Source organism: Salvelinus namaycush, chromosome 2 (assembly GCF_016432855.1).
Source record: "Salvelinus namaycush isolate Seneca chromosome 2, SaNama_1.0, whole genome shotgun sequence".
Lineage (NCBI taxonomy): Eukaryota > Metazoa > Chordata > Actinopteri > Salmoniformes > Salmonidae > Salvelinus > Salvelinus namaycush.
Window position 1 is genome coordinate 80,423,078 of NC_052308.1, and position 24,413 is coordinate 80,447,490.

General features: G+C 41.9%; 2 protein-coding genes across 3 annotated transcripts in view; one reads left to right on the plus strand and one right to left on the minus strand.

Moving 5' to 3' along the window:
- Nucleotides 1-24,413, plus strand: part of LOC120019911 (perforin-1-like) — a 79,620-nt gene that overhangs the window by 32,728 nt on the left and 22,479 nt on the right. The gene's annotated exons all lie outside the window — the stretch shown is intronic.
- On the minus strand, nt 20,741-24,353 carry LOC120019958 (ubiquitin-like protein 5). Its single transcript, XM_038963369.1, has 5 exons — nt 24,223-24,353; nt 23,603-23,659; nt 22,018-22,101; nt 21,707-21,744; nt 20,741-20,956 (listed from the first exon to the last, which is right to left on the minus strand). The coding sequence occupies exons 2-5, from the start codon at nt 23,656-23,658 to the stop codon at nt 20,913-20,915; spliced, it is 222 nt and encodes a 73-aa protein (XP_038819297.1). The 5' UTR covers nt 23,659; nt 24,223-24,353; the 3' UTR covers nt 20,741-20,912.

Genomic DNA, 24,413 nt, shown 5'->3' on the forward strand with positions numbered 1-24,413 from the left:
GGTACTGAGGGGGAAGTACTTAGATGAGATAGGGTGTCCAAACCTTGACATTACTGTATAATAATAATTTAAAAAATCATATTTTTGGTTGTTCTGCTCTGTGCTCAAGCCACCAGCACTTCTGTTGAAAAAAGTTAGCTCCACTCAAATGAATTCTGTCCCTTTAGCAGATCTGCTCCGAAAACACTATTGAAAAGTTTTAAAACTTTCAACGGCTAATACTTCTGTAAACAAAGCAAACTCGACATACCAGACAGGGTTTGGGGTTTGTCAAGTCAATGACAGTAGTGAATTTTGTTTAATTTCTCGACCTCTAAAGGCAAAACCTAGATTTGAGACAATTTCTTAAAGATGCACTTTTAATCTTTTGTATAATTTCAGCTAGTAGTTTTGAAAGTTGCGCTCACAAGCCATAAGTGGTCACTGTTTTTTGTGTACTACGTCATTAAATTGTGTACTACATCATCCATTTTGTGTGATATGTTACAAATCTAATTGTACTATATGTTACAAATGTGTTGTGCTTAAGATCCTGGAGTCCATCTTTAAGTAGCTGAAACTGTCATTACTACACCTAGTGAAAGTGCTGAAACTTCATTACACAACCTAGTGAAAGGGACTGAAACTGTCATTACTACAACCTAGTGAAAGGGACTGAAACTGTCATTACTACAACCTAGTGAAAGGGCTGAAACTGTCCTTACTACAACCTAGTGAAAGGGGCTGAAACTGTCATTACTACAACCTAGTGAAAGGGACTGAAACTGTCATTACTACAACCTAGTGAAAGGGGCTGAAACTGTCATTACTACAACCTAGTGAAAGGGGGTTGAAACTGTCATTACTACAACCTAGTGAAAGGGTTGAAACTGTCATTACTACAACCTAGTGAAAGTGGCTGAAACTGTCATTACTACAACCTAGTGAAAGGGGCTGAAACTGTCATTACTACAACCTAGTGAAAAGGACAAACTGTCATTACTACAACCTAGTGAAAGTGACTGAAACTGTCATTACTACAACCTAGTGAAAGGGACAAACTGTCATTACTACAACCTAGTGAAAGTGACTGAAACTGTCATTACTACAAAAAAATACAACCGTGAAAGGGGCTGAAACTGTCATTACTACAACCTAGTGAAAGGGACTGAAACTGTCATTACTACAACCTAGTGAAAGGGCTGAAACTGTCATTACTACAACCTAGTGAAAGGGGCTGAAACTGTCATTACTACAACTAGTGAAAGTGGCTGAAACTGTCATTACTACAACCTAGTGAAAGTGGCTGAAACTGTCATTACTACAACCTAGTGAAAGGGCTGAAACTGTCATTACTAAACCTAGTGAAAGTGGCTGAAACTGTCATTACTACAACCTAGTGAAAGTGACTGAAACTGTCATTACTACAACCTAGTGAAAGTGGCTGAAACTGTCATTACTACAACCTAGTGAAAGGGGCTGAAACTGTCATTACTACAACCTAGTGAAAGTGGCTGAAACTGTAATTACTACAACCTAGTGAAAGGGACAAACTGTCATTACTACAACCTAGTGAAAGGGACTGAAACTGCCATTACTACAACCTAGTGAAAGGGGCTGAAACTGTCATTACTACAACCTAGTGAAAGGGCTGAAACTGTCATTACTACAACCTAGTGAAAGGGGCTGAAACTGTCATTACTACAACCTAGTGAAAGGGACTGAAACTGTCATTACTACACATGTAGTGAAAGGGGTTGAAACTGTCATTACTACAACTAGTGAAAGTGGCTGAAACTGTCATTACTACAACCTAGTGAAAGGGGCTGAAACTGTCATTACTAAACCTAGTGAAAGGGACTGAAACTGTCATTACTACAACCTAGTGAAAGGGCTGAAACTGTCATTACTACAACCTAGTGAAAGGGGCTGAAACTGTCATTACTACAACCTAGTGAAAGGGACTGAAACTGTCATTACTACAACCTAGTGAAAGGGCTGAAACTGTCATTACTACAACCTAGTAAAGGGGTTGAAACTGTCATTACTACAACCTAGTGAAAGGGGTTGAAAACTGTCATTACTACAACCTAGTGAAAGTGGCTGAAACTGTATACTACAACTAGTGAAAGGGTGCTGAAACTGTCATACTACAACCTAGTGAAAAGGACAAACTGTCATTACTACAACCTAGTGAAAGTGACTGAAACTGTCATTACTACAACCTAGTGAAAGGGACAAACTGTCATTACTACAACCTAGTGAAAAGGACTCGAAACTGCCATTACTACAACCTAGTGAAGGGGCTGAAACTGTCATTACTACAACCTAGTGAAAGGGGCTGAAACTGTCATTACTACACCTAGTGAAGGGCTGAAACTGTCATTACTACAACCTAGTGAAAGGGACTGAAACTGTCATTACTACAATGAGTGAAAGGGGTTGAAACTGTCATTACTACAACCTAGTGAAAGTGGCTGAAACTGTCATTACTACAACCTAGTGAAAGGGGCTGAAACTGTCATTACTACAACAGTGAAAGGGACTGAAACTGTCATTACTACAACCTAGTGAAAGGGGCTGAAACTGTCATTACTACAACCTAGTGAAAGGGGCTGAAACTGTCATTACTACAACCTAGTGAAGGGACTGAAACTGTCATTACTACAACCTAGTGAAAGGGGCTGAAACTGTCATTACTACAACCTAGTGAAAGGGGTTGAAACTGTCATTACTACAACCTAGTGAAAGGGGTTGAAACTGTCATTACTACAACCTAGTGAAAGTGGCTGAAACTGTCATTACTACAACCTAGTGAAAGGGCTGAAACTGTCATTACTACAACCTAGTGAAAAGGACAAACTGTCATTACTACAACCTAGTGAAAGTGACTGAAACTGTCATTACTACAACCTAGTGAAAGGGACAAACTGTCATTACTACAACCTAGTGAAAGGACAGTGTCATTACTACAACCTAGTGAAAGTGACTAAACGCATATACAAACTAGTGAAAGTGACTGAAACTGTCATTACTACAACCTAGTGAAAGGGCTGAAACTGTCATTACTACAACCTAGTGAAAGGGGCTGAAACTGTCATTACTACAACCTAGTGAAAGGGACTGAAACTGTCATTACTACAACCTAGTGAAAGGGGCTGAAACTGTCATTACTACAACCTAGTGAAAGGGGTTGAAACTGTCATTACTACAACCTAGTGAAAGGGGTTGAAACTGTCATTACTACAACCTAGTGAAAGTGGCTGAAACTGTCATTACTACAACCTAGTGAAAGGGGCTGAAACTGTCATTACTACAACCTGTGAAAAGACAAACTGTCATTACTACAACCTAGTGAAAGGGGCTGAAACTGTCATTACTACAACCTAGTGAAAGGGTGAAACTGTCATTACTACAACTAGTGAAAGGGGTTAAACTGTCATTACTCACAACCTAGTGAAAGTGGCTGAAACTGTCATTACTACAACCTAGTGAAAGGGGCTGAAACTGTCATTACTACAACCTAGTGAAAAGGACAAACTGTCATTACTACAACCTAGTGAAAGTGACTGAAACTGTCATTACTACAACCTAGTGAAAGGGACAAACTGTCATTACTACAACCTAGTGAAAAGGACAAACTGTCATTACTAAACCTAGTGAAAGTGACTGAAACTGTCATTACTACAACCTAGTGAAAGTGACTGAAACTGTCATTACTACAACCTAGTGAAAGGGCTGAAACTGTCATTACTACAACCTAGTGAAAGGGGCTGAAACTGTCATTACTACACCTAGTGAAAGGGACTGAAACTGTCATTACTACAACCTAGTGAAAGGGGCTGAAACTGTCATTACTACAACCTAGTGAAAGGGGTTGAAACTGTCATTACTACAACCTAGTGAAAGGGGTTGAAACTGTCATTACTACAACCTAGTGAAAGTGGCTGAAACTGTCATTACTACAACCTAGTGAAAGGGGCTGAAACTGTCATTACTACAACCTAGTGAAAAGGACAAACTGTCATTACTACAACCTAGTGAAAGTGACTGAAACTGTCATTACTACAACCTAGTGAAAGGGACAAAACTGTCATTACTACAACCTAGTGAAAGTGACTGAAACTGTCATTACTACAACCTAGTGAAAGGGGCTGAAACTGTCATTACTACAACCTAGTGAAAGGGACTGAAACTGTCATTACTACAACTAGTGAAAGGGGCTGAAACTGTCATTACTACACACTAGTGAAAGGGGCTGAAACTGTCATTACTACAACCTAGTGAAAGTGGCTGAAACTGTCATTACTACAACCTAGTGAAAGTGGCTGAAACTGTCATTACTACAACCTAGTGAAGGGCTGAAACTGTCATTACTACAACTAGTGAAAGTGGCTGAAACTGTCATTACTACAACCTAGTGAAAGTGACTGAAACTGTCATTACTACAACCTAGTGAAAGTGCTGAAAACTGTCATTACTACAACCTAGTGAAAGGGGCTGAAACTGTCATTACACAACCTAGTGAAAGTGGCTGAAACGAATTACTACAACCTAGTGAAGGGACAAACTGTCATACTACAACCTAGTGAAAGGGACTGAAACTGCCATTACTACAACCTAGTGAAAGGGGCTGAAACTGTCATTACTACAACCTAGTGAAAGGGGCTGAAACTGTCATTACTACAACCTAGTGAAAGGGGCTGAAACTGTCATTACTACAACCTAGTGAAAGGGACTGAAACTGTCATTACTACAAGTAGTGAAAGGGGTTGAAACTGTCATTACTACAACCTAGTGAAAGGGGCTGAAACTGTCATTACTACAACCTAGTGAAAGGGCATGAAACTGTCATTACTACAACCTAGTGAAAGGGCTGAAACTGTCATTACTCACAACCTAGTGAAAGGGGCTTGAAACTGTCATTACTACAACCTAGTGAAAGGGACTGAAACTGTCATTACTACAACCTAGTGAAAGGGGCTGAAACTGTCATTACTACAACCTAGTGAAAGGGGTTGAAACTGTCATTACTACAACCTAGTGAAAGGGGTTGAAACTGTCATTATACAACTAGTGAAAGTGGCTGAAACTGTCATTACTACAACCTAGTGAAAGGGGCTGAAACTGTCATTACTACAACCTAGTGAAAAGGACAAACTGTCATTACTACAACCTAGTGAAAGTGACTGAAACTGTCATTACTACAACCTAGTGAAAGGGACAAACTGTCAACTACAACCTAGTGAAAGGGGCTGAAACTGTCATTACTACAACCTAGTGAAAGGGGCTGAAACTGTCATTACTACAACCTAGTGAAAGGGGCTGAAACTGTCATTACTACAACCTAGTGAAAGGGACTGAAACTGTCATTACTACAATGTAGTGAAAGTGGCTGAAACTGTCATTACTACAACCTAGTGAAAGGGCTGAAACTGTCATTACTACAACCTAGTGAAAGGGACTGAAACTGTCATTACTACAACCTAGTGAAAGGGCTGAAACTGTCATTACTACAACCTAGTGAAAGGGGCTGAAACTGTCATTACTACAACCTAGTGAAAGGGACTGAAACTGTCATTACTACAACCTAGTGAAAGGGGCTGAAACTGTCATTACTACAACCTAGTGAAAGGGGTTGAATGTCATTACTACAACCTAGTGAAAGGGGTTGAAACTGTCATTACTACAACCTAGTGAAAGTGGCTGAAACTGTCATTACTACAACCTAGGAAAGGGGCTGAAACTGTCATTACTACAACCTAGTGAAAAGGACAAACTGTCATTACTACAACCTAGTGAAAGTGACTGAAACTGTCATTACTACAACCTAGTGAAAGGGACAAACTGTCATACTACAACCTAGTGAAAAGGACAAACTGTCATTACTACAACCTAGTGAAAGTGACTGAAACTGTCATTACTACAACCTAGTGAAAGGGACTGAAACTGTCATTACTACAACCTAGTGAAAGGGACTGAAACTGTCATTACTACAACCTAGTGAAAGGGGCTGAAACTGTCATTACTACAACCTAGTGAAAGGGGCTGAAACTGTCATTACTACAACCTAGTGAAAGTGGCTGAAACTGTCATTACTACAACCTAGTGAAAGTGGCTGAAACTGTCATTACTACAACCTAGTGAAAGTGGCTGAAACTGTCATTACTACAACCTAGTGAAAGGGGCTGAAACTGTCATTACTACAACCTAGTGAAAGTGGCTGAAACTGTCATTACTACAACCTAGTGAAAGTGACTGAAACTGTCATTACTACAACCTAGTGAAATGAGCTGAAACTGCATTACTACACTAGTGAAGTGCTGAAACTGTCATTACTACAACCTAGTGAAAGTGGCTGAAACTGTCATTACTACAACCTAGTGAAAGTGGCTGAAACTGTAATTACTACAACCTAGTGAAAGGGACAAAACTGTCATTACTACAACCTAGTGAAAGGGACTGAAACTGCCATTACTACAACCTAGTGAAAGGGGCTGAAACTGTCATTACTACAACCTAGTGAAAGGGGCTGAAACTGTCATTACTACAACCTAGTGAAAGGGGCTGAAACTGTCATTACTACAACCTAGTGAAAGGGACTGAAACTGTCATTACTACAATGTAGTGAAAGGGGTTGAAACTGTCATTACTACATCCTAGTGAAAGTGCTGAAACTGTCATTACTACAACCTAGTGAAAGGGGCTGAAACTGTCATTATACATCTAGTGAAAAGGACAAACTGTCATTACTACAACCTAGTGAAAGTGACTGAAACTGTCATTACTACAACTAGTGAAAGGGGCTGAAACTGTCATTACTACAACCTAGTGAAAGGACTGAAACTGTCATTACTACAACCTAGTGAAAGGGACTGAAACTGTCATTACTACAACCTAGTGAAAGTAGATGAAACTGTCATTACTACAACCTAGTGAAAGGGACAAACTGTCATTACTACAACCTAGTGAAAGGGGCTGAAACTGTCATACTACAACCTAGTGAAAGGGGCTGAAACTGTCATTACTACAACCTAGTGAAAGTGGCTGAAACTGTCATTACTACAACTAGTGAAAGGGGCTGAAACTGTCATTACTACAACCTAGTGAAAGGGGCTGAAACTGTCATTACTACAACCTAGTGAAAGGGGCTGAAACTGTCATTACTACAACCTAGTGAAAGGGGCTGAAACTGTCATTACTACAACCTAGTGAAGGGGACTGAAACTGTCATTACTACAATGTAGTGAAAGGGGTTGAAACTGTCATTACTACAACCTAGTGAAAGGGGCTGAAACTGTCATTACTACAACCTAGTGAAAGGGACTGAAACTGTCATTACTACAACCTAGTGAAAGGGGACTGAAACTGTCATTACTACAACTAGTGAAAGGGGCTGAAACTGTCATTACTACAACCTAGTGGAAGGGACTGAAACTGTCATTACTACAACCTAGTGAAAGGGCTGAAACTGTCATTACTACAACTAGTGAAAGGGGTTGAAACTGTCATTACTACAACCTAGTGAAAGGGGTTGAAACTGTCATTACTACAACCTAGTGAAAGTGGCTGAAACTGTCATTACTACAACCTAGTGAAAGGGGCTGAAACTGTCATTACTACAACCTAGTGAAAGGACAAACTGTCATTACTACAACCTAGTGAAAGTGACTGAAACTGTCATTACTACAACCTAGTGAAAGGGACAAACTGTCATTACTACAACCTAGTGAAAGGGCGAAACTGTCATTACTACAACCTAGTGAAAGGGGCTGAAACTGTCATTACTACAACCTAGTGAAAAGGACGAAACTGTCATTACTACAACCTAGTGAAAGGGGCTGAAACTGTCATTACTACAACCTAGTGAAAGGGTTGAAACTGTCATTACTACAACCTAGTGAAAGGGGTTGAAACTGTCATTACTACAACCTAGTGAAAGTGGCTGAAACTGTCATTAACTACAAACCGTGAAAGGGGCTGAAACTGTCATTACTACAAACCTAGTGAAAGGACAAACTGCATTACTACAACCTAGTGAAAGTGACTGAAACTGTCATTACTACAACCTAGTGAAAGGACAAACTGTCATTACTACAACCTAGTGAAAGGGGCTGAAACTGTCATTACTACAACCTAGTGAAAGGGTGCTGAAACTGTCATTACTACAACCTAGTGAAAGGGGCTGAAACTGTCATTACTACAACCTAGTGAAAGGGACTGAAACTGTCATTACTACAATGTAGTGAAAGTGGCTGAAACTGTCATTACTACAACCTAGTGAAAGGGGCTGAAACTGTCATTACTACAACCTAGTGAAAGGGACTGAAACTGTCATTACTACAACCTAGTGAAAGGGCTGAAACTGTCATTACTACAACCTAGTGAAAGGGGCTGAAACTGTCATTACTACAACCTAGTGAAAGGGACTGAAACTGTCATACTACAACCTAGTGAAAGGGGCTGAAACTGTCATTACTACAACCTAGTGAAAGGGGTGAAACTGTCATTACTACAACCTAGTGAAAGGGGTTGAAAACTGTCATTACTACAACCTAGTGAAAGTGGCTGAAACTGTCCATTACTACAACCTAGTGAAAGGGGCTGAAACTGTCATTACTACAACCTAGTGAAAAGGACAAACTGTCATTACTACAACCTAGTGAAAGTGACTGAAACTGTCATTACTACAACCTAGTGAAAGGGACAAACTGTCATTACTACAACCTAGTGAAAAGGATGAAACTGTCATTACTACAACTAGTGAAAGTGACTGAAACTGTCATTACTACAACCTAGTGAAAGGACTGAAACTGTCATTATCTACAACCTAGTGAAAGGGGCTGAAACTGTCATTACTACAACCTAGTGGAAATGGCATATCGTGTCAGAGCAAACAACCTACCAACCTACCCCCGCTTTTGAACGCTAGAAGAGCGCAAGCTCATACACCACTCACAACCACTGCTACTGCACACCAAACTGAAACTGTCAATCTGTGATCTGTGAGTCTGTTCTAGTGAGTTGTATATCTGTGACCTGTGAGTCTGTTCTAGTGAGTTGTATATCTGTGACCTGTGAGTCTGTTCTAGTGAGTTGTATATCTGTGACCTGTGAGTCTGTTCTAGTGAGTTGTATATCTGTGACCTGTGAGTCTGTTCTAGTGAGTTGTATATCTGTGACCTGTGAGTCTGTTCTAGTGAGTTGTATATCTGTGACCTGTGAGTCTGTTCTAGTGAGTTGTATATCTGTGACCTGTGAGTCTGTTCTAGTGAGCTGTATATCTGTGACCTGTGAGTCTGTTCTAGTGAGTTTATATCTGTGACCTGTGAGTCTGTTCTAGTGAGTGTATATCTGTGACCTGTGAGTCTGTTCTAGTGAGTTGTATATCTGTGACCTGTGAGTCTGTCTAGTGAGTTGTATATCTGTGATCTGTGAGTCTGTTCTAGTGAGTTGTATATCTGTGACCTGTCTGTTCTACAGGGTTGTATTTCTATGACATGTGAGTCTGTTCTAGTGAGTTGTCTATCATGACCTGTCTTGTTCCGACAGAATAAGAAGTCAGCTTCTCACAGACAAGCCAGTACAGGTGAGGATCCCGGAAGTAGAGTCACATTATAGAACTGAATCAAGTTGGGATTAGATTAGAATGGGAACGTTTTTAACTGAACTCAATTCAATCAAATCAAGGGGCTTTATCGTCATGGGAAACACATGTTAACATTGTCAAAGCAAGTGAAGTAGATAATAAACAAAGTGAAATAAACAAATAAATTAACAGTAAACCTTACACTCACAGTTTCAAAGAAATATACACATTTCACATGTCATATTATGTCTATGTACAGTGTTGTAACGATGTACACATAGTTAAAGTACACAAGGGAAAAATAAATAAACATAAATATGGGTTGTATTTACAATGTGTTTGTTCTTCACTGGTTGACCTTTTCTTGTGGCAACAGGTCACAAATCTTGCTGCTGTGATGGCACACTGTGGTATTTCACCCAGTAGATATGGGAGTTTATCAAAATTGGATTTGTTTTTAAAATTCCTTGTGGATCTGTGTAATCTGAGGGAAATATGTGTCTCTAATATGGTTATACATTGGGCAGGAGGTTAGGAAGTGCAGCTCAGTTTCCACCTCATTTTGTGGGCAGTGTGCACATAGCCTGTCTTCTCTTCAGAGCCAGGTCTGCCTACGGCGGCCTTTCTCAATAGCAAGGCTATGCTCACTGAGTCTGTACATAGTCAAAGTTTTCCTTAAGTTTGGGTCAGTCACAGTGGTCAGGTATTCTGCCACTGTATACTCTCTGTTTAGGGCCAAATAGCATTCTAGTTTGCTCTGTTTTTTTGTTAACTCTTTCCATTGTATCAAGTAATTATCTTTTTGTTTCTCATGATTTGGTTGGGTCTAATGTGTTGCTGTCCTGGGGCTCTGTGGGGTCTGTTTGTGTTTGTGAACATAGCCCCAGGACTAGCTTGCTTATGGGGACTCTACTCCAGGTTCATCTCTCTGTAGGTGATGGCTTTGTTATAGAAGGTTTGGGAATCGCTTCCTTTTAGGTGGTTGTAGAATTAAACAAATGATCTTTCTCTCTTTCTCTCTCTCAGGCTTTCCTAAAATGGAGGTGTGTCAGGAGTACTATGGTTTGCCTCCGCCCCCTGTAGCGTTCGGCCAACCACTGCACCTCTCCATGGGTGATGTCATCGAACTGACAAGAGCCGATGCCGAACTAACGTGGTGGGAGGTGAAACACTCACACACGCACATGCACACACACACACGGTGCAGGCAGAGCATGCTTCCTGTAGTGTGAGTGTGTAGGAGGGTGGAGACTCTCTCTCTCTCTCTCTCTCTCTCTCTCTCTCTCTCTCTCTCTCTCTCTCTCTCTCTCTCTCTCTCTCTCTCTCTCTCTCTCTCTCTCTCTCTCTCTCTCTCTCTCTCTCTCTCTCTCTCTCTCTCTCTCTCTCTCTCTCTCTCTCTCTCTCTCTCTCTCTCTCTCTCTCATCTCTCTCTCTCTCTCTCTCTCTCTCTCTCTCTCTCTCTCTCATTTAATACAACCTGCTAACAAGGCCTATTATTCCTGTCAGTAATTCCTAGCGTATTATTGAGTAATACACCATTGTAACATGTACTTTGTAGTAAATAATTTCTGTACAATAATGTGCTCCAGGAAGCACTGTAAGACACCGTGTTGTTCTAGTCGTCTGATTGGTCTGCTGTGTGTGTCACTCAGGGCAAGAACGTGACGATTGGTCAGATGGGTTGGTTCCCCTGCAGTAAGGTCCAGCCCTTCATCTCTGTGAGTACCGCTGACTTTAAACAGTGATCTAGGAGTAAGGCCGGGACTCAATCCGACCGTGGGTTATAAGCATCTTGGTTACACATGGATCATCACCAGTGGAAATATTTCTCTGTGTGTAGCATACATGTTGTTGATTACACATGCCATGTTATAGGTTTAGGTGACACCGTGTCTGGTATTGATATAAATACCTACATACATGTTGTTGATTACACATGCCATGTTATAGGTTTAGGTGACACCGTGTCTGGTATTGATGGAAATACCAACATGTTGTTGATTACACATGCCATGTTATAGGTTTAGGTGACACCGTGTCTGGTATTGATGGAAATACCTACATGTTGTTGATTACACATGCCATGTTATAGGTTTAGGTGACACCGTGTCTGGTATTGATAGAAATACCTACATACATGTTGTTGATTACACATGCCATGTTATAGGTTTAGGTGACACCGTGTCTGGTATTGATGGAAATACCAACATGTTGTTGATTACACATGCCATGTTATAGGTTTAGGTGACACCGTGTCTGGTATTGATATAAATACCTACATACATGTTGTTGATTACACATGCCATGTTATAGGTTTAGGTGACACCGTGTCTGGTATTGATAGAAATACCAACATGTTTTATTAAGCGCTTCAGGAAGCATGGGTTGTGTTCTCAAACTGTCTGACCTCTCTCCCCAGAGATCAACTCCTGACCTATCCGACTTCCTATGGTGAGTAATGATACCATTCTATTTACACCTGGTATCACTCATACCGATGTTCTAGATATGCACCACCTGGTATCATTCATACTGATGTTCTAGATAGGCACCACCTAGTATCATTCATACTGATGTTCTAGATAGGCACCACCTGGTATCACTCATACCGATGTTCTAGATATGCACCACCTGGTATCACTCATACCGATGTTCTAGATGTGTACCACCTGGTGGTATTACTCATACTGATGTTCTAGATATGCACCACCTGGTATCACTCATACCGATGTTCTAGATATGCACCACCCGGTATCACTCATACCGATGTTCTAGTTGTGTACCACCTGGTATTACTCATACCGATGTTCTAGATATGCACCACATGGTATCACTCATACCGATGTTCTAGATGTGTACCACCTGGTATCACTCATACCGATGTTCTAGATATGCACCACCTGGTATCACTCATACCGATGTTCTAGATGTGTACCACCTGGTATCACTCATACCGATGTTCAAGATATGCACCACCTGGTATCACTCATACCGATGTTCTAGATATGTACCACCTGGTATCACTCATACCGATGTTCTAGATATGCACCACCTGGTATCACTCATACCGATGTTCTAGATATGCACCACCTGGTATCACTCATACCGATGTTCTAGATGTGTACCACCTGGTATCACTCATACCGATGTTCTAGATGTGTACCACCTGGTATCACTCATACCGATGTTCTAGATATGTACTACCTGCAATCTTAGAAAAAAGGGTTCCAAAAGGGTTCCTATGGGGAGCAGGAGAACCCTTTTTGGTTCCAGGTCGAACCTACCTGGAACCAAAAGGGTTCTATCTGGAACCAAAAATAATTCTTCAAAGGTTTCTCCTATGGGGACAGCCAAAGAACCCTTTTAGGTTCTAGATATCACCTTTTTTCTAAGAGTGTGGTATCACTGCAGGGTTCTAGGTTTGGAAGTGTTCTGTGTTTGAAAATAGTTATTGATAGCAATCATGGGAAGGTTTTGTATTGTTCTAACGTAACTGCAATGGGTTCTAGGTTTGGTCATTTAAGTGATTTGGGTTCTAGGTTTGCGGGGAACATGGACCGGTCAGCGGCGAAGAACCTCCTGATTTCACGGTCGGACGGAACGTTTCTGGTCCGCCAGAAAGACGGAGGAGAGTTCGCAATCAGCCTCAAGTGAGCCCGCCTCCTTGCTGGCCAATCAGAAAGGCGCTGTCTGTCAGCTGGCAATCTTCCTCTCACACACATATTCTTACTCTCTCTCACACACACACTGATTCTCATTCACTCTGTCTCCTCCAGGTTTAACATGGACATCAGACACATCAAGATCACGTCAACAGAAGGCCTCTACCGCATCAACGAGAAGAAAGCATTCAAAGGATTAATCGTACGTCATTCCCCTTCTCTTCCTCTCATCTCTGTCTACCCTCCTCATCTCTCTCCCTCTTCCTCCCATCTCTCTGTCTACCTTCCTCATCTCTCTCCCTCTTCCTCCCATCTCTCTGTCTACCCTCCTCATCTCTCTACCTCTCATCTCTCTGTCTACCCTCCTCATCTCTCTACCTCTTCCTCTCATCTCTCTGTCTACCCTCCTCATCTCTCTTCCTCTCATCTCTCTGTCTACCCTCCTCATCTCTCTCCCTCTTCCTCTCATCTCTCTGTCTACCCTCCTCATCTCTCTCCCTCTTCCTCCCATCTCTCTGTCTACCCTCCTCATCTCTCTACCTCTCATCTCTCTGTCTACCCTCCTCATCTCTCTACCTCTTCCTCTCATCTCTCTGTCTACCCTCATCATCTCTCTTCCTCTCATCTCTCTGTCTACCCTCCTCATCTCTCTACCTCTCATCTCTCTGTCTACCCTCCTCATCTCTCTACCTCTCATCCCTTTTTCTTCTTCTTTTGTAAATATAAACAACATGTTTTACTTTTCTTTTTTGTAAAGCACGTTGGATCTTTATCTCTCTCTCCCCTCCCCCATCTCTCTCTCTCCCCTCCCCCATCTCTCTCTCTCTCCCCTCCCCCATCTCTCCCTCTCTCTCTCTCCCCTCCCCCATATCTCTCTCTCTCATCCCTCTGTTAGGAGATGGTTCAGTTCTACCAGCAACATTCACTGAAGGAGTATTTTAAGGATGTGGACACCACCCTCCAGACCCCCTTCAACCAGCCTGAACAGAGTGATACACCCTTCAACACACCCTCCCCAGGTACACAAACACACACCACCCTCCAGACCCCCTTCAACCAGCCTGAACAGAGTGACTCACCCTTCAACACACCCTCCCCAGGTACACAAACACACACCACCCTCCAGACCCCCTTCAACCAGCCTGAACAGAGTGACTCACCCTTCAACACACCCTCCCCAGGTACACAAACACACACCACCCTCCAGACCCCCTTCAACCAGCCTGAACAGAGTGACACACTCTTCAACACACCCTCCCCAGGTACACAAACACACACCACCCTCCAGACCCCCTTCAACCAGCCTGAACAGAGTGATACACCCTTCAACACACCCTCCCCAGGTACACAAACACACACCACCCTCCAGACCCCCTTCAACCAGCCTGAACAGAGTGACACACCCTTCAACACACCCTCCCCAGGTACACAAACACACACCACCCTCCAGACCCCCTTCAACCAGCCTGAACAGGGTGACACACCCTTCAACACACCCTCCCCAGGTACACACACACACACACACACACACTCAAGACTTCCTACAAACCTCAACTTATTTCCTTCCATAACCTCAAATATAAGTACTCTCAAATACTGTATGTTTCAACACACACAGCCACGCTCACCTCTCTCCCTCACCTCTCTCCCTCTCTCTCTCTCTCCTGTAGGTGGCAGTATGCGTTCATTCGGCACAGCTAGGGCCAGGTATGACTTCTCAGCCAGAGACCGTACAGAGCTGTCTCTGAGAGAAGGAGACACAGTCAAAGTCCTGTCTAAGAAGGCTCACAATGGATGGTGGAAAGGAGAGGTCTATGGACGGGTGAGGACCAACACACACAGTACACACACACACAGTACACACACACACACAATCAACACATTCACATGCAGCACATGCAGTAGGATCATCACACATACACCTGTCAAAATGTATGGAATCATGTAGTAACCAAAAAAGTGTTAAACAAATCAAAATATATTTTAAATTCTTCAAAGTAGTCACCCTTTGCCTTGATGACAGCTTTGCACACTCTTGGCATTCTCTCAACCAGCTTCACCTGGAATGCTTTTCCAACACACGAATTGTTGAAGGTCTCTCACACACACTCCTCTCTCTGTCTGTAGGTCTGTTCCCAGCTAACTCCTGTCTCTCTGTCTGTAGGTCGGTCTGTTCCCAGCTAACTCCTGTCTCTCTGTCTGTAGGTCGGTCTGTTCCCAGCTAACTATGTAGAAGAGGATTACTCTGACTACTGCTGATGTCGCCTCATATCTCCACCTGTGTGACTCCTGCTGATGTCACCTCACATCTCCACCTGTGTGACTCCTGCTGATGTTCACTCACATCTCCACCTGTGTGACTACTGCTGATGTCGCCTCACTGTCACACCTTCACCTGTGTGTGAAAGAGACAGTGTGTCCCAATTCAATCCCTACCCCTTCCCTTGGCCCTAACCAGTGCAGTCAAAAATGTGATTTTTACTGTTTGTTTTTTCAACAATATTTCCACACTATGAGGTTGAAATAACACTCTGAAATTGTAGAAAAAGTGATGATAATGTCCTTGTAGCATTTAGAAAACAATGCTTGTAATTTGGTCAGGTGGGATGGAGATTTTGGCCCACAGCATGACATCACAATCTGATCCCATTTTTCTGACCAATGACCAGTCATCTTTTATTTGCATATGTATCCTCCTACTTTGAAGGGGTAAGCAGGGTAGGCTCTAGTGCAGGGATGGGCAACTCCAGTCCCACTTTTTCCCAAGCAAACACAGCTGATTAAACTGACTGTATTCTGAACTGAAGATCATGATCATTGCATTACTGCAGTCAGGTGTCTTAGCTGGGGCTGAAGCTGGACCAATCAGGCCCCCGAGGACTGGAGCTGCCCATCTCTGCTCTAGAGTCTAGACAATCCTATCCGCCAATCGGGGCTGTGTATGTAAATATATTTAAATTTCTATCAACACGCCGACACGATCAGACTGAGCATTCCAATAGCAAAAGGAGGCTCAGGGAACTAAATTATTAAACATTTGAAGTTGTTTTCATGAAATAAACACAGCGATTTATTAGACATCCAGTGATGATTTAAAATTTAAATGACTGCGTGGAGGCGTTAAATGTTTGCCTAGATCTGCAAGATAGAGGCAATATGGTGGAAGCTTTACCACTACCATAGAGAATGATAGAGGCAATATGATGGAAGCTTCACCACTATCATAGAGAATGATAGAGGCCTCTAGTGGCCAAAAGATTGTATTAGCATGGGGCAGCACCATTGAGGGCTTCCACCATTTTAATGTAGTCAACTGGAGGGGACTTCCAACTTCATTGGCTGATCCCTCCTGGTGACCCTGTTGGGAGTCATGTGCAACCCGGGTCATCAGGAGGTATCAGCCAATCGTGAAGAAGAAAATGGACTACTTCAAAATGGCCTCAATGGCACTGCCCATGATGTCACAGACGCCATAGTGGGACGGACACGATGGGGCCTCTTTCCTTCTCTATGACCCCCACTACACACGGATACAGCCCCTTCAGACATGTTAACGTCGAGGCACCCCTGGCTTCCTCCTATGTGTAGAACTCAATGCACCGGTTCAATGTTTCTGCTGTGAATAAAACCTCGGACTTACCACGTGGTCTGTCTCTGTCATGTTAACATTGTATATAGTTAAAGAGCGAATGCCTTTAAAAAGCAACAAATCCCTTTGAAAACAGACATGAGTCAGTTGTTCTGGTGTCTAAATGGAATACAAAGTGTAGGATCATTATGGTCATAAAGTCAGGCTTGTCTAAGACGAAGTGTCACAATTGGTAAATGAAGGTTGGGTTTTGATTTGACAATGACCCGTTTGCCCACTAACATGGGGTGAACCGCTGCGGTGATTGCTCTCTATCCAATAGCATAGAAAGACCTGCCAGCAGCCCATGTTACTTAAGACAACACATCGCAATTTTTTGTTTGCTAAGAAATACTGCACCAAACACCTTCATGTAAAATTGTGCAACGAAAACATCCCCAGCAAAAATGAACAAAATACAGATTTTTTGTTGTCTTCAATGAATTCTGAGGAAATGAAATAGGCTTCCGTGTGTACAGCATCTCATGGGGGACAAACATCATTAAAACCAAACGCGTAATCGGCCAGGAAACAACTCCAAGACTGAATCTCGTTTTTCAAACGAGCAACAGAAAAAACACACACGTGCCAATCGGCGTGTTCAGTATTTAAACATACTCTGAAATGACGTTGCCACGAGCAGCACCGCAGCGGAGACGAACGAGATGGAAGCCTTGTCTCTCAGACAATCACACAGAGCAACGGTCTCCCCACCGTTACGACGCGGGAGCCACGGCATCAAAACAGCAGAGAAGTTCAGCCTCCGGCTTCAACGCTCTTAGTTGATGCGGAAATTGACCCACTATGCCGTTTACTTCTACGCCACATCGCTGAGTCTACCTTTAATATCGTTGCAGTTAATATTGTCTAATATTCAGAGGTTCTGTCCCAAATGGCAACAGAACAGGGTCTGTTCTATAGTAGTACACTATATAAGGAACCTCTTACCTAAACAGAACAGTCTGTTCTATAGTAGTACACTATATAAGGAACCTCTTACCTAAACAGAACAGTCTGGTCTATAGTAGTACACTATATAAGGAACCTCTTACCTAAACAGAACAGTCTGGTCTATAGTAGTACACTATATAAGGAACCTCTTACCTAAACAGAACAGTCTGGTCTATAGTAGTGCACTATATAAGGAACCTCTTACCTAAACAGAACAGTCTGGTCTATAGTAGTACACTATATAAGGAACCTCTTACCTAAACAGAACAGTCTGTTCTATAGTAGTACACTATATAAGGAACCTCTTACCTAAACAGAACAGTCTGTTCTATAGTAGTACACTAAATAAGGAACCTCTTACCTAAACAGAACAGTCTGTTCTATAGTAGTACACTATATAAGGAACCTCTTACCTAAACAGACCAGTCTGTTCTATAGTAGTACACTATATAAGGAACCTCTTACCTAAACAGAACAGTCTGTTCTATAGTAGTACACTATATAAGGAACCTCTTACCTAAACAGAACAGTCTGTTCTATAGTAGTACACTATATAAGGAACCTCTTACCTAAACAGAACAGTCTGGTCTATAGTAGTACACTATATAAGGAACCTCTTACCTAAACAGAACAGAGTCTGGTCTATAGTAGTACACTATATAAGGAACCTCTTACCTAAACAGAACAGAGTCTGGTCTATAGTAGTACACTATATAAGGAACCTCTTACCTAAACAGAACAGTCTGGTCTATAGTAGTACACTATATAAGGAACCTCTTACCTAAACAGAACAGAGTCTGGTCTATAGTAGTACACTATATAAGGAACCTCTTACCTAAACAGAACAGTCTGTTCTATAGTAGTACACTATATAAGGAACCTCTTACCTAAACAGAACAGTCTGGTCTATAGTAGTACACTATATAAGGAACCTCTTACCTAAACAGAACACAGTCTGGTCTATAGTAGTACACTATATAAGGAACCTCTTACCTAAACAGAACAGAGTCTGGTCTATAGTAGTACACTATATAAGGAACCTCTTACCTAAACAGAACAGAGTCTGTTCTATAGTAGTGCACTAAATAAGGAACCTCTTACCTAAACAGAACAGTCTGTTCTATAGTAGTACACTATATAAGGAACCTCTTACCTAAACAGAACAGAGTCTGTTCTATAGTAGTACACTATATAAGGAACCTCTTACCTAAACAGAACAGTCTGGTCTATAGTAGTACACTATATAAGGAACCTCTTACCTAAACAGAACAGTCTGGTCTATAGTAGTACACTATATAAGGAACCTCTTACCTAAACAGAACAGGGTCTGGTCTATAGTAGTACACTATATAAGGAACCTCTTACCTAAACAGAACAGTCTGTTCTATAGTAGTACACTATATAAGGAACCTCTTACCTAAACAGAACAGAGTCTGTTCTATAGTAGTACACTAAATAAGGAACCTCTTACCTAAACAGAACAGTCTGTTCTATAGTAGTACACTATATAGGGAACCTCTTACCTAAACAGAACAGGGTCTGGTCTATAGTAGTACACTATATAAGGAACCTCTTACCTAAACAGAACAGAGTCTGTTCTATAGTAGTACACTAAATAAGGAACCTCTTACCTAAACAGAACAGTCTGTTCTATAGTAGTACACTAATAAGGAACCTCTTACCTAAACAGAACAGTCTGTTCTATAGTAGTACACTATATAAGGAACCTCTTACCTAAACAGAACAGAGTCTGTTCTATAGTAGTACACTAAATAATGAACCTCTTACCTAAACAGAACAGGGTCTGGTCTATAGTAGTACACTATATAAGGAACCTCTTACCTAAACAGAACAGAGTCTGTTCTATAGTAGTACACTATATAAGGAACCTCTTACCTAAACAGAACAGTCTGTTCTATAGTAGTACACTATATAAGGAACCTCTTACCTAAACAGAACAGTCTGGTCTATAGTAGTACACTATATAAGGAACCTCTTACCTAAACAGAACAGAGTCTGGTCTATAGTAGTACACTATATAAGGAACCTCTTACCTAAACAGAACAGTCTGTTCTATAGTAGTACACTATATAAGGAACCTCTTACCTAAACAGAACAGTCTGGTCTATAGTAGTACACTATATAAGGAACCTCTTACCTAAACAGAACAGTCTGGTCTATAGTAGTACACTAAATAAGGAACCTCTTACCTAAACAGAACAGTCTGTTCTATAGTAGTACACTATATAAGGAACCTCTTACCTAAACAGAACAGTCTGTTCTATAGTAGTACACTAAATAAGGAACCTCTTACCTAAACAGAACAGTCTGTTCTATAGTAGTACACTAAATAAGGAACCTCTTACCTAAACAGAACAGTCTGTTCTATAGTAGTAGACTATATAAGGAACCTCTTACCTAAACAGAACAGAGTCTGGTCTATAGTAGTACACTATATAAGGAACCTCTTACCTAAACAGAACAGTCTGTTCTATAGTAGTACACTATATAAGGAACCTCTTACCTAAACAGAACAGTCTGTTCTATAGTAGTACACTAAATAAGGAACCTCTTACCTAAACAGAACAGTCTGTTCTATAGTAGTACACTAAATAAGGAACCTCTTACCTAAACAGAACCTGTTCTATAGTAGTACACTATATAAGGAACCTCTTACCTAAACAGAACAGTCTGGTCTATAGTAGTACACTATATAAGGAACCTCTTACCTAAACAGAACCTGTTCTATAGTAGTACACTATATAAGGAACCTCTTACCTAAACAGAACAGTCTGGTCTATAGTAGTACACTATATAAGGAACCTCTTACCTAAACAGAACAGTCTGTTCTATAGTAGTACACTATATAAGGGAATAGGGTACCATGTGGGACACTCCCAGATAATCAGGCCAGTTAGAGATGGAGACAAATTAAGCTAATATAAATATTTGCTTTTATTTCCAAACAATATCAAAACATTTCATCACTAGAACATTGTCAATGTCTTCCGCAAACCCTGATCCAATGATCAACAAACTCAAGCCTTGTTATTAAATAGAATTGTGTGTGTGTGGTATGTGTGTGGTGTGAGTCCTCAGTCTTCTACTGGTAGTACAGCTCCAGGTTCTGCCCATCATGGATCTCATCTGCAGACAGGTGAGTTGAGGAGGACAACAGTGGTGGTGATCAGTAGTCCCACACAAACACCATCCATATGCACAGTGTGTGTGTGTCAAATGTCTCGAGTTGCACAACCAAATCATTTCCCTGAGTTTCCCCTCAATATAATGACCTAAACCTGGAAACTCCTCACTTTCAAGGCAACACTTCACCAACAGCATTTCTCAATAACAAGAACGTTGCTTACATTTAGAAACCCACTCCGACAACAACCATCAGATAGAGAGGAGGAGGAGACATTACAATGTTGCTGTACGTTTCTCTCTCTCCTTACTATATCTAACAGTAGCAAAACCTGGAAGGAAAGCAGACATGTTGGCTCAGTATCGCCCAGTTTACAGATTCCTCCCTGGTCAGAGTGAAACTGTTGTTCTAAGGGCTCAATAGTTTTCTATTTCCTCTTGGTTAAAAACAGTTTTAGCGTTCTTCGTCGTGAATGTTGTTCTGGAGGCAGCTCTGCAGTGGTCACTAGCTGGCACAGCCACAAAGTCATCCAATTAGGTTTTACACTGTTGAACCTCATGTCTAACCCTAATTTAAACACCAAAAAGCACATTATTGTAAAAAAGCATGAAAACAATATAGCCACGTTTGACTTTGCAGCTGCTCTAAGAGGAAATGGCCCAGTTGTGCCTCCAGGACGAGACTCACGACAATAAAACGCCACCCTGTTGTCAAACAGTGACACTGCACTTCTGAGGGCTCGAAAAGGATACAGTCTCCCAGAGACACGTGGTCCTTGAATATGGTGTACCTGAGAGGAGAAAACAGGAAGTCACAGACGAAGAACACAGTCTAGACCAGGTTCCTTCCTGAACGTTTCAGATAGAAATGACACGATTCCTTATTCTGCATGTCACAGAGGCTTGTTAGTTCTGCACAATACATTTCTACCTTAATATTCTAAAACGTTACCCTGGATACAAATGCAGACTACACAGAGAACAGTCTGAATAATACAGGAGGAAGAGAAGGGAAGTGACTCGTCACTGGTTCGTAGGCTAGGGACTGTTCATTTCTTTCTCACCATTTCTTGAGTACGATCTTGTCCCACCGTGTGCCTGTCTGGGCAGCGATGAGCTTCTTCAGGTCTCCTATAGTGTCTTCTGAGCTGGAAAGGGTTAAGGCTGTACACTTAACACTGATAGAACGACATGTTGGTGGAGTGGGTCTATGCCTGCAACCCTCTGAACGTTCAGCATCTACAGACATCTACATAACCATAACCCTCTAAAAGGGTCTGTAGTCATTTAACCTTTAGTTTGTTGAAAATTATTTATTGCTGATATGAAAGATACATTCCCCTTATGTTTCCAAAACCATTTCGCAACGATGTGTTTTAACGTTCAGAACGAGCGTCTGGGATAAAAAAAAAAGAGTATGTGGACACCTGCTCGTCGAACATCTCATTCCAAAATCTTGGTCATTAATATGGAGTTGGTCCCCCCCTTTGCTGCTATAACAGCCTCTACTCTTCTGGGAAGGCTTTCCACTAGATGTTAGAATATAGCTGAGGGGACTTGCTTCCATTCAACCACAAGAGCATTAGTGAGGTCAGGCACTGATGTTGGGCAATTAGTCGGCGTTCCAATTCATCCCACAGGTGTTCGATGGGGGTTGAGGTCAGGGCTCTGTGCAGGCCAGTCAAGTTCTTCCAAAACGATCTCAACAAACAATTTCTGTATGGATCTCCTTGTGCACGGGGGCATTGTCATGCTGAAACAGGAGAGGGCCTTCCCAAAACTGTTGAGACAAAGTTGGAAGCACAGAATCGTCTAGAATGTCATTGCATGCTGTAGCGTTAAGATTTCCCTTCACTGGAACTAAGGGGCCCGAACCATGAAAAACAGCCCCAGACCATTATTCCTCCTCCACTTTAAAGTTGGCACTATACACCAAAACCCAGATTCGTCGCTCGGATTGGCAGAAAATGCATTTCCACTGCTCCGGGTCCAATGGTGGCGAGCTTTACACCACTCCAGCCGACGCTTGGCATTGCGCATGGGAATCTTAGGCTTGTGTGTGGCTGCTCGGCCATGGAAACCCATTTCATGAAGCTCCTGACGAATAGTTATTGTGCTGACGTTGCTTCCCGAGGCAGTTTGGAACTCGGTAGTGAGTGTTGCAACCGAGGACAGACACTTTTTACACGCTGCAGCGGTCCCGTTCTGTGAGCTTGTGTGGCTTACCACTTCGCGGCTGAGCCGTTGTTGCTCCTAGACGTTTCCACTTCACAATAACAGCACTTTCAGTTGACTGGGGCAGCTCTAGCAAGGCAGAAATTTGACTAACTGACTTGTTGGAAAGGTGGCTTCCTATGACGGTGCCACTTTGAAAGTCATTGAGCTCTTCAGTAAGGCCATTTTACTGCCGATGTTTGTCTATGGAGAATGCATGGCTGTGCGCTCAATTTTATACACCTGTCAGCAACGGGTGTGGCTGAAATAGCCGAATCCACTCATTTGAAGGGGTGTCTACATACTATTGTAACAGTGTACGTTACTATCGCCAATAGGCGCTAAATCAGTTGGCGTCTATGACTGCCGTAGGCTAGTCTATGCTGTAAGACTAGTTATTGAACTTGCATGGTGGTCAGCTTTGTAAAAGGATACTTGCACTTCACCCGGACCTTCTTGCCCAGCCGGTCATTGCAAACCACCTCAATCATCCTGATCCGCAGAGAGAGAGAGACGGGGAGCGTTGATTGAGTAAGCGGTACAGCATGACACGGTGAGCATACGATAAACACTATTTTCACGCCACTTCGATACGTTCGTGACTTTTTCGTAGCAGGTTAGAATTTAAAGCGGGTTAGGATAATTAACGTAGTCGGTTAGGACACTGAGGTTAAGACGGGTTAGCGAAAATGCTCTCCTAATCTGCTAAGAAAATCATTTCGTATCGAAGTGGCGTGAAACAGCATACAGTTTAGCTAACTAGCGAACGTTAGTTGGTTACACAAGTGATGATTACAATACAAGGATGATGTTCCAGCTGCTTGTCATTCCAACTCCAATAATGTAATGTTACTTAGCAGCTAACATAATAGCTAGGACAATCAACGTTGTCATATGGAGTTGGCTAATGTTAGCAGAGCTAGTTAGCTCTTCATCAACAACCACTGAAGATTTCGAACAAAAAAAATAAAGCATTACGTCTTAGATATTGAAGTTTCCTCACATGTTTATTGGTCTATACCATTGATAAAATATCGTATAAGTACAGATATTACCTTATTGATCGCTAGTCGTTCACAAAATGTTAGCGACAATCAGAATCGCTTCAGCCTGCGTAGTCGTAAAGCGTTCCGCTTTGTGTACAACGAGAAAACGCACCAATGAAACATCTAAACGGATGATTGACATTGCTACTTCAAGGCCTCTCATAAGGTAACATATCAAGAGAAGGCGGGCACTGCAATAT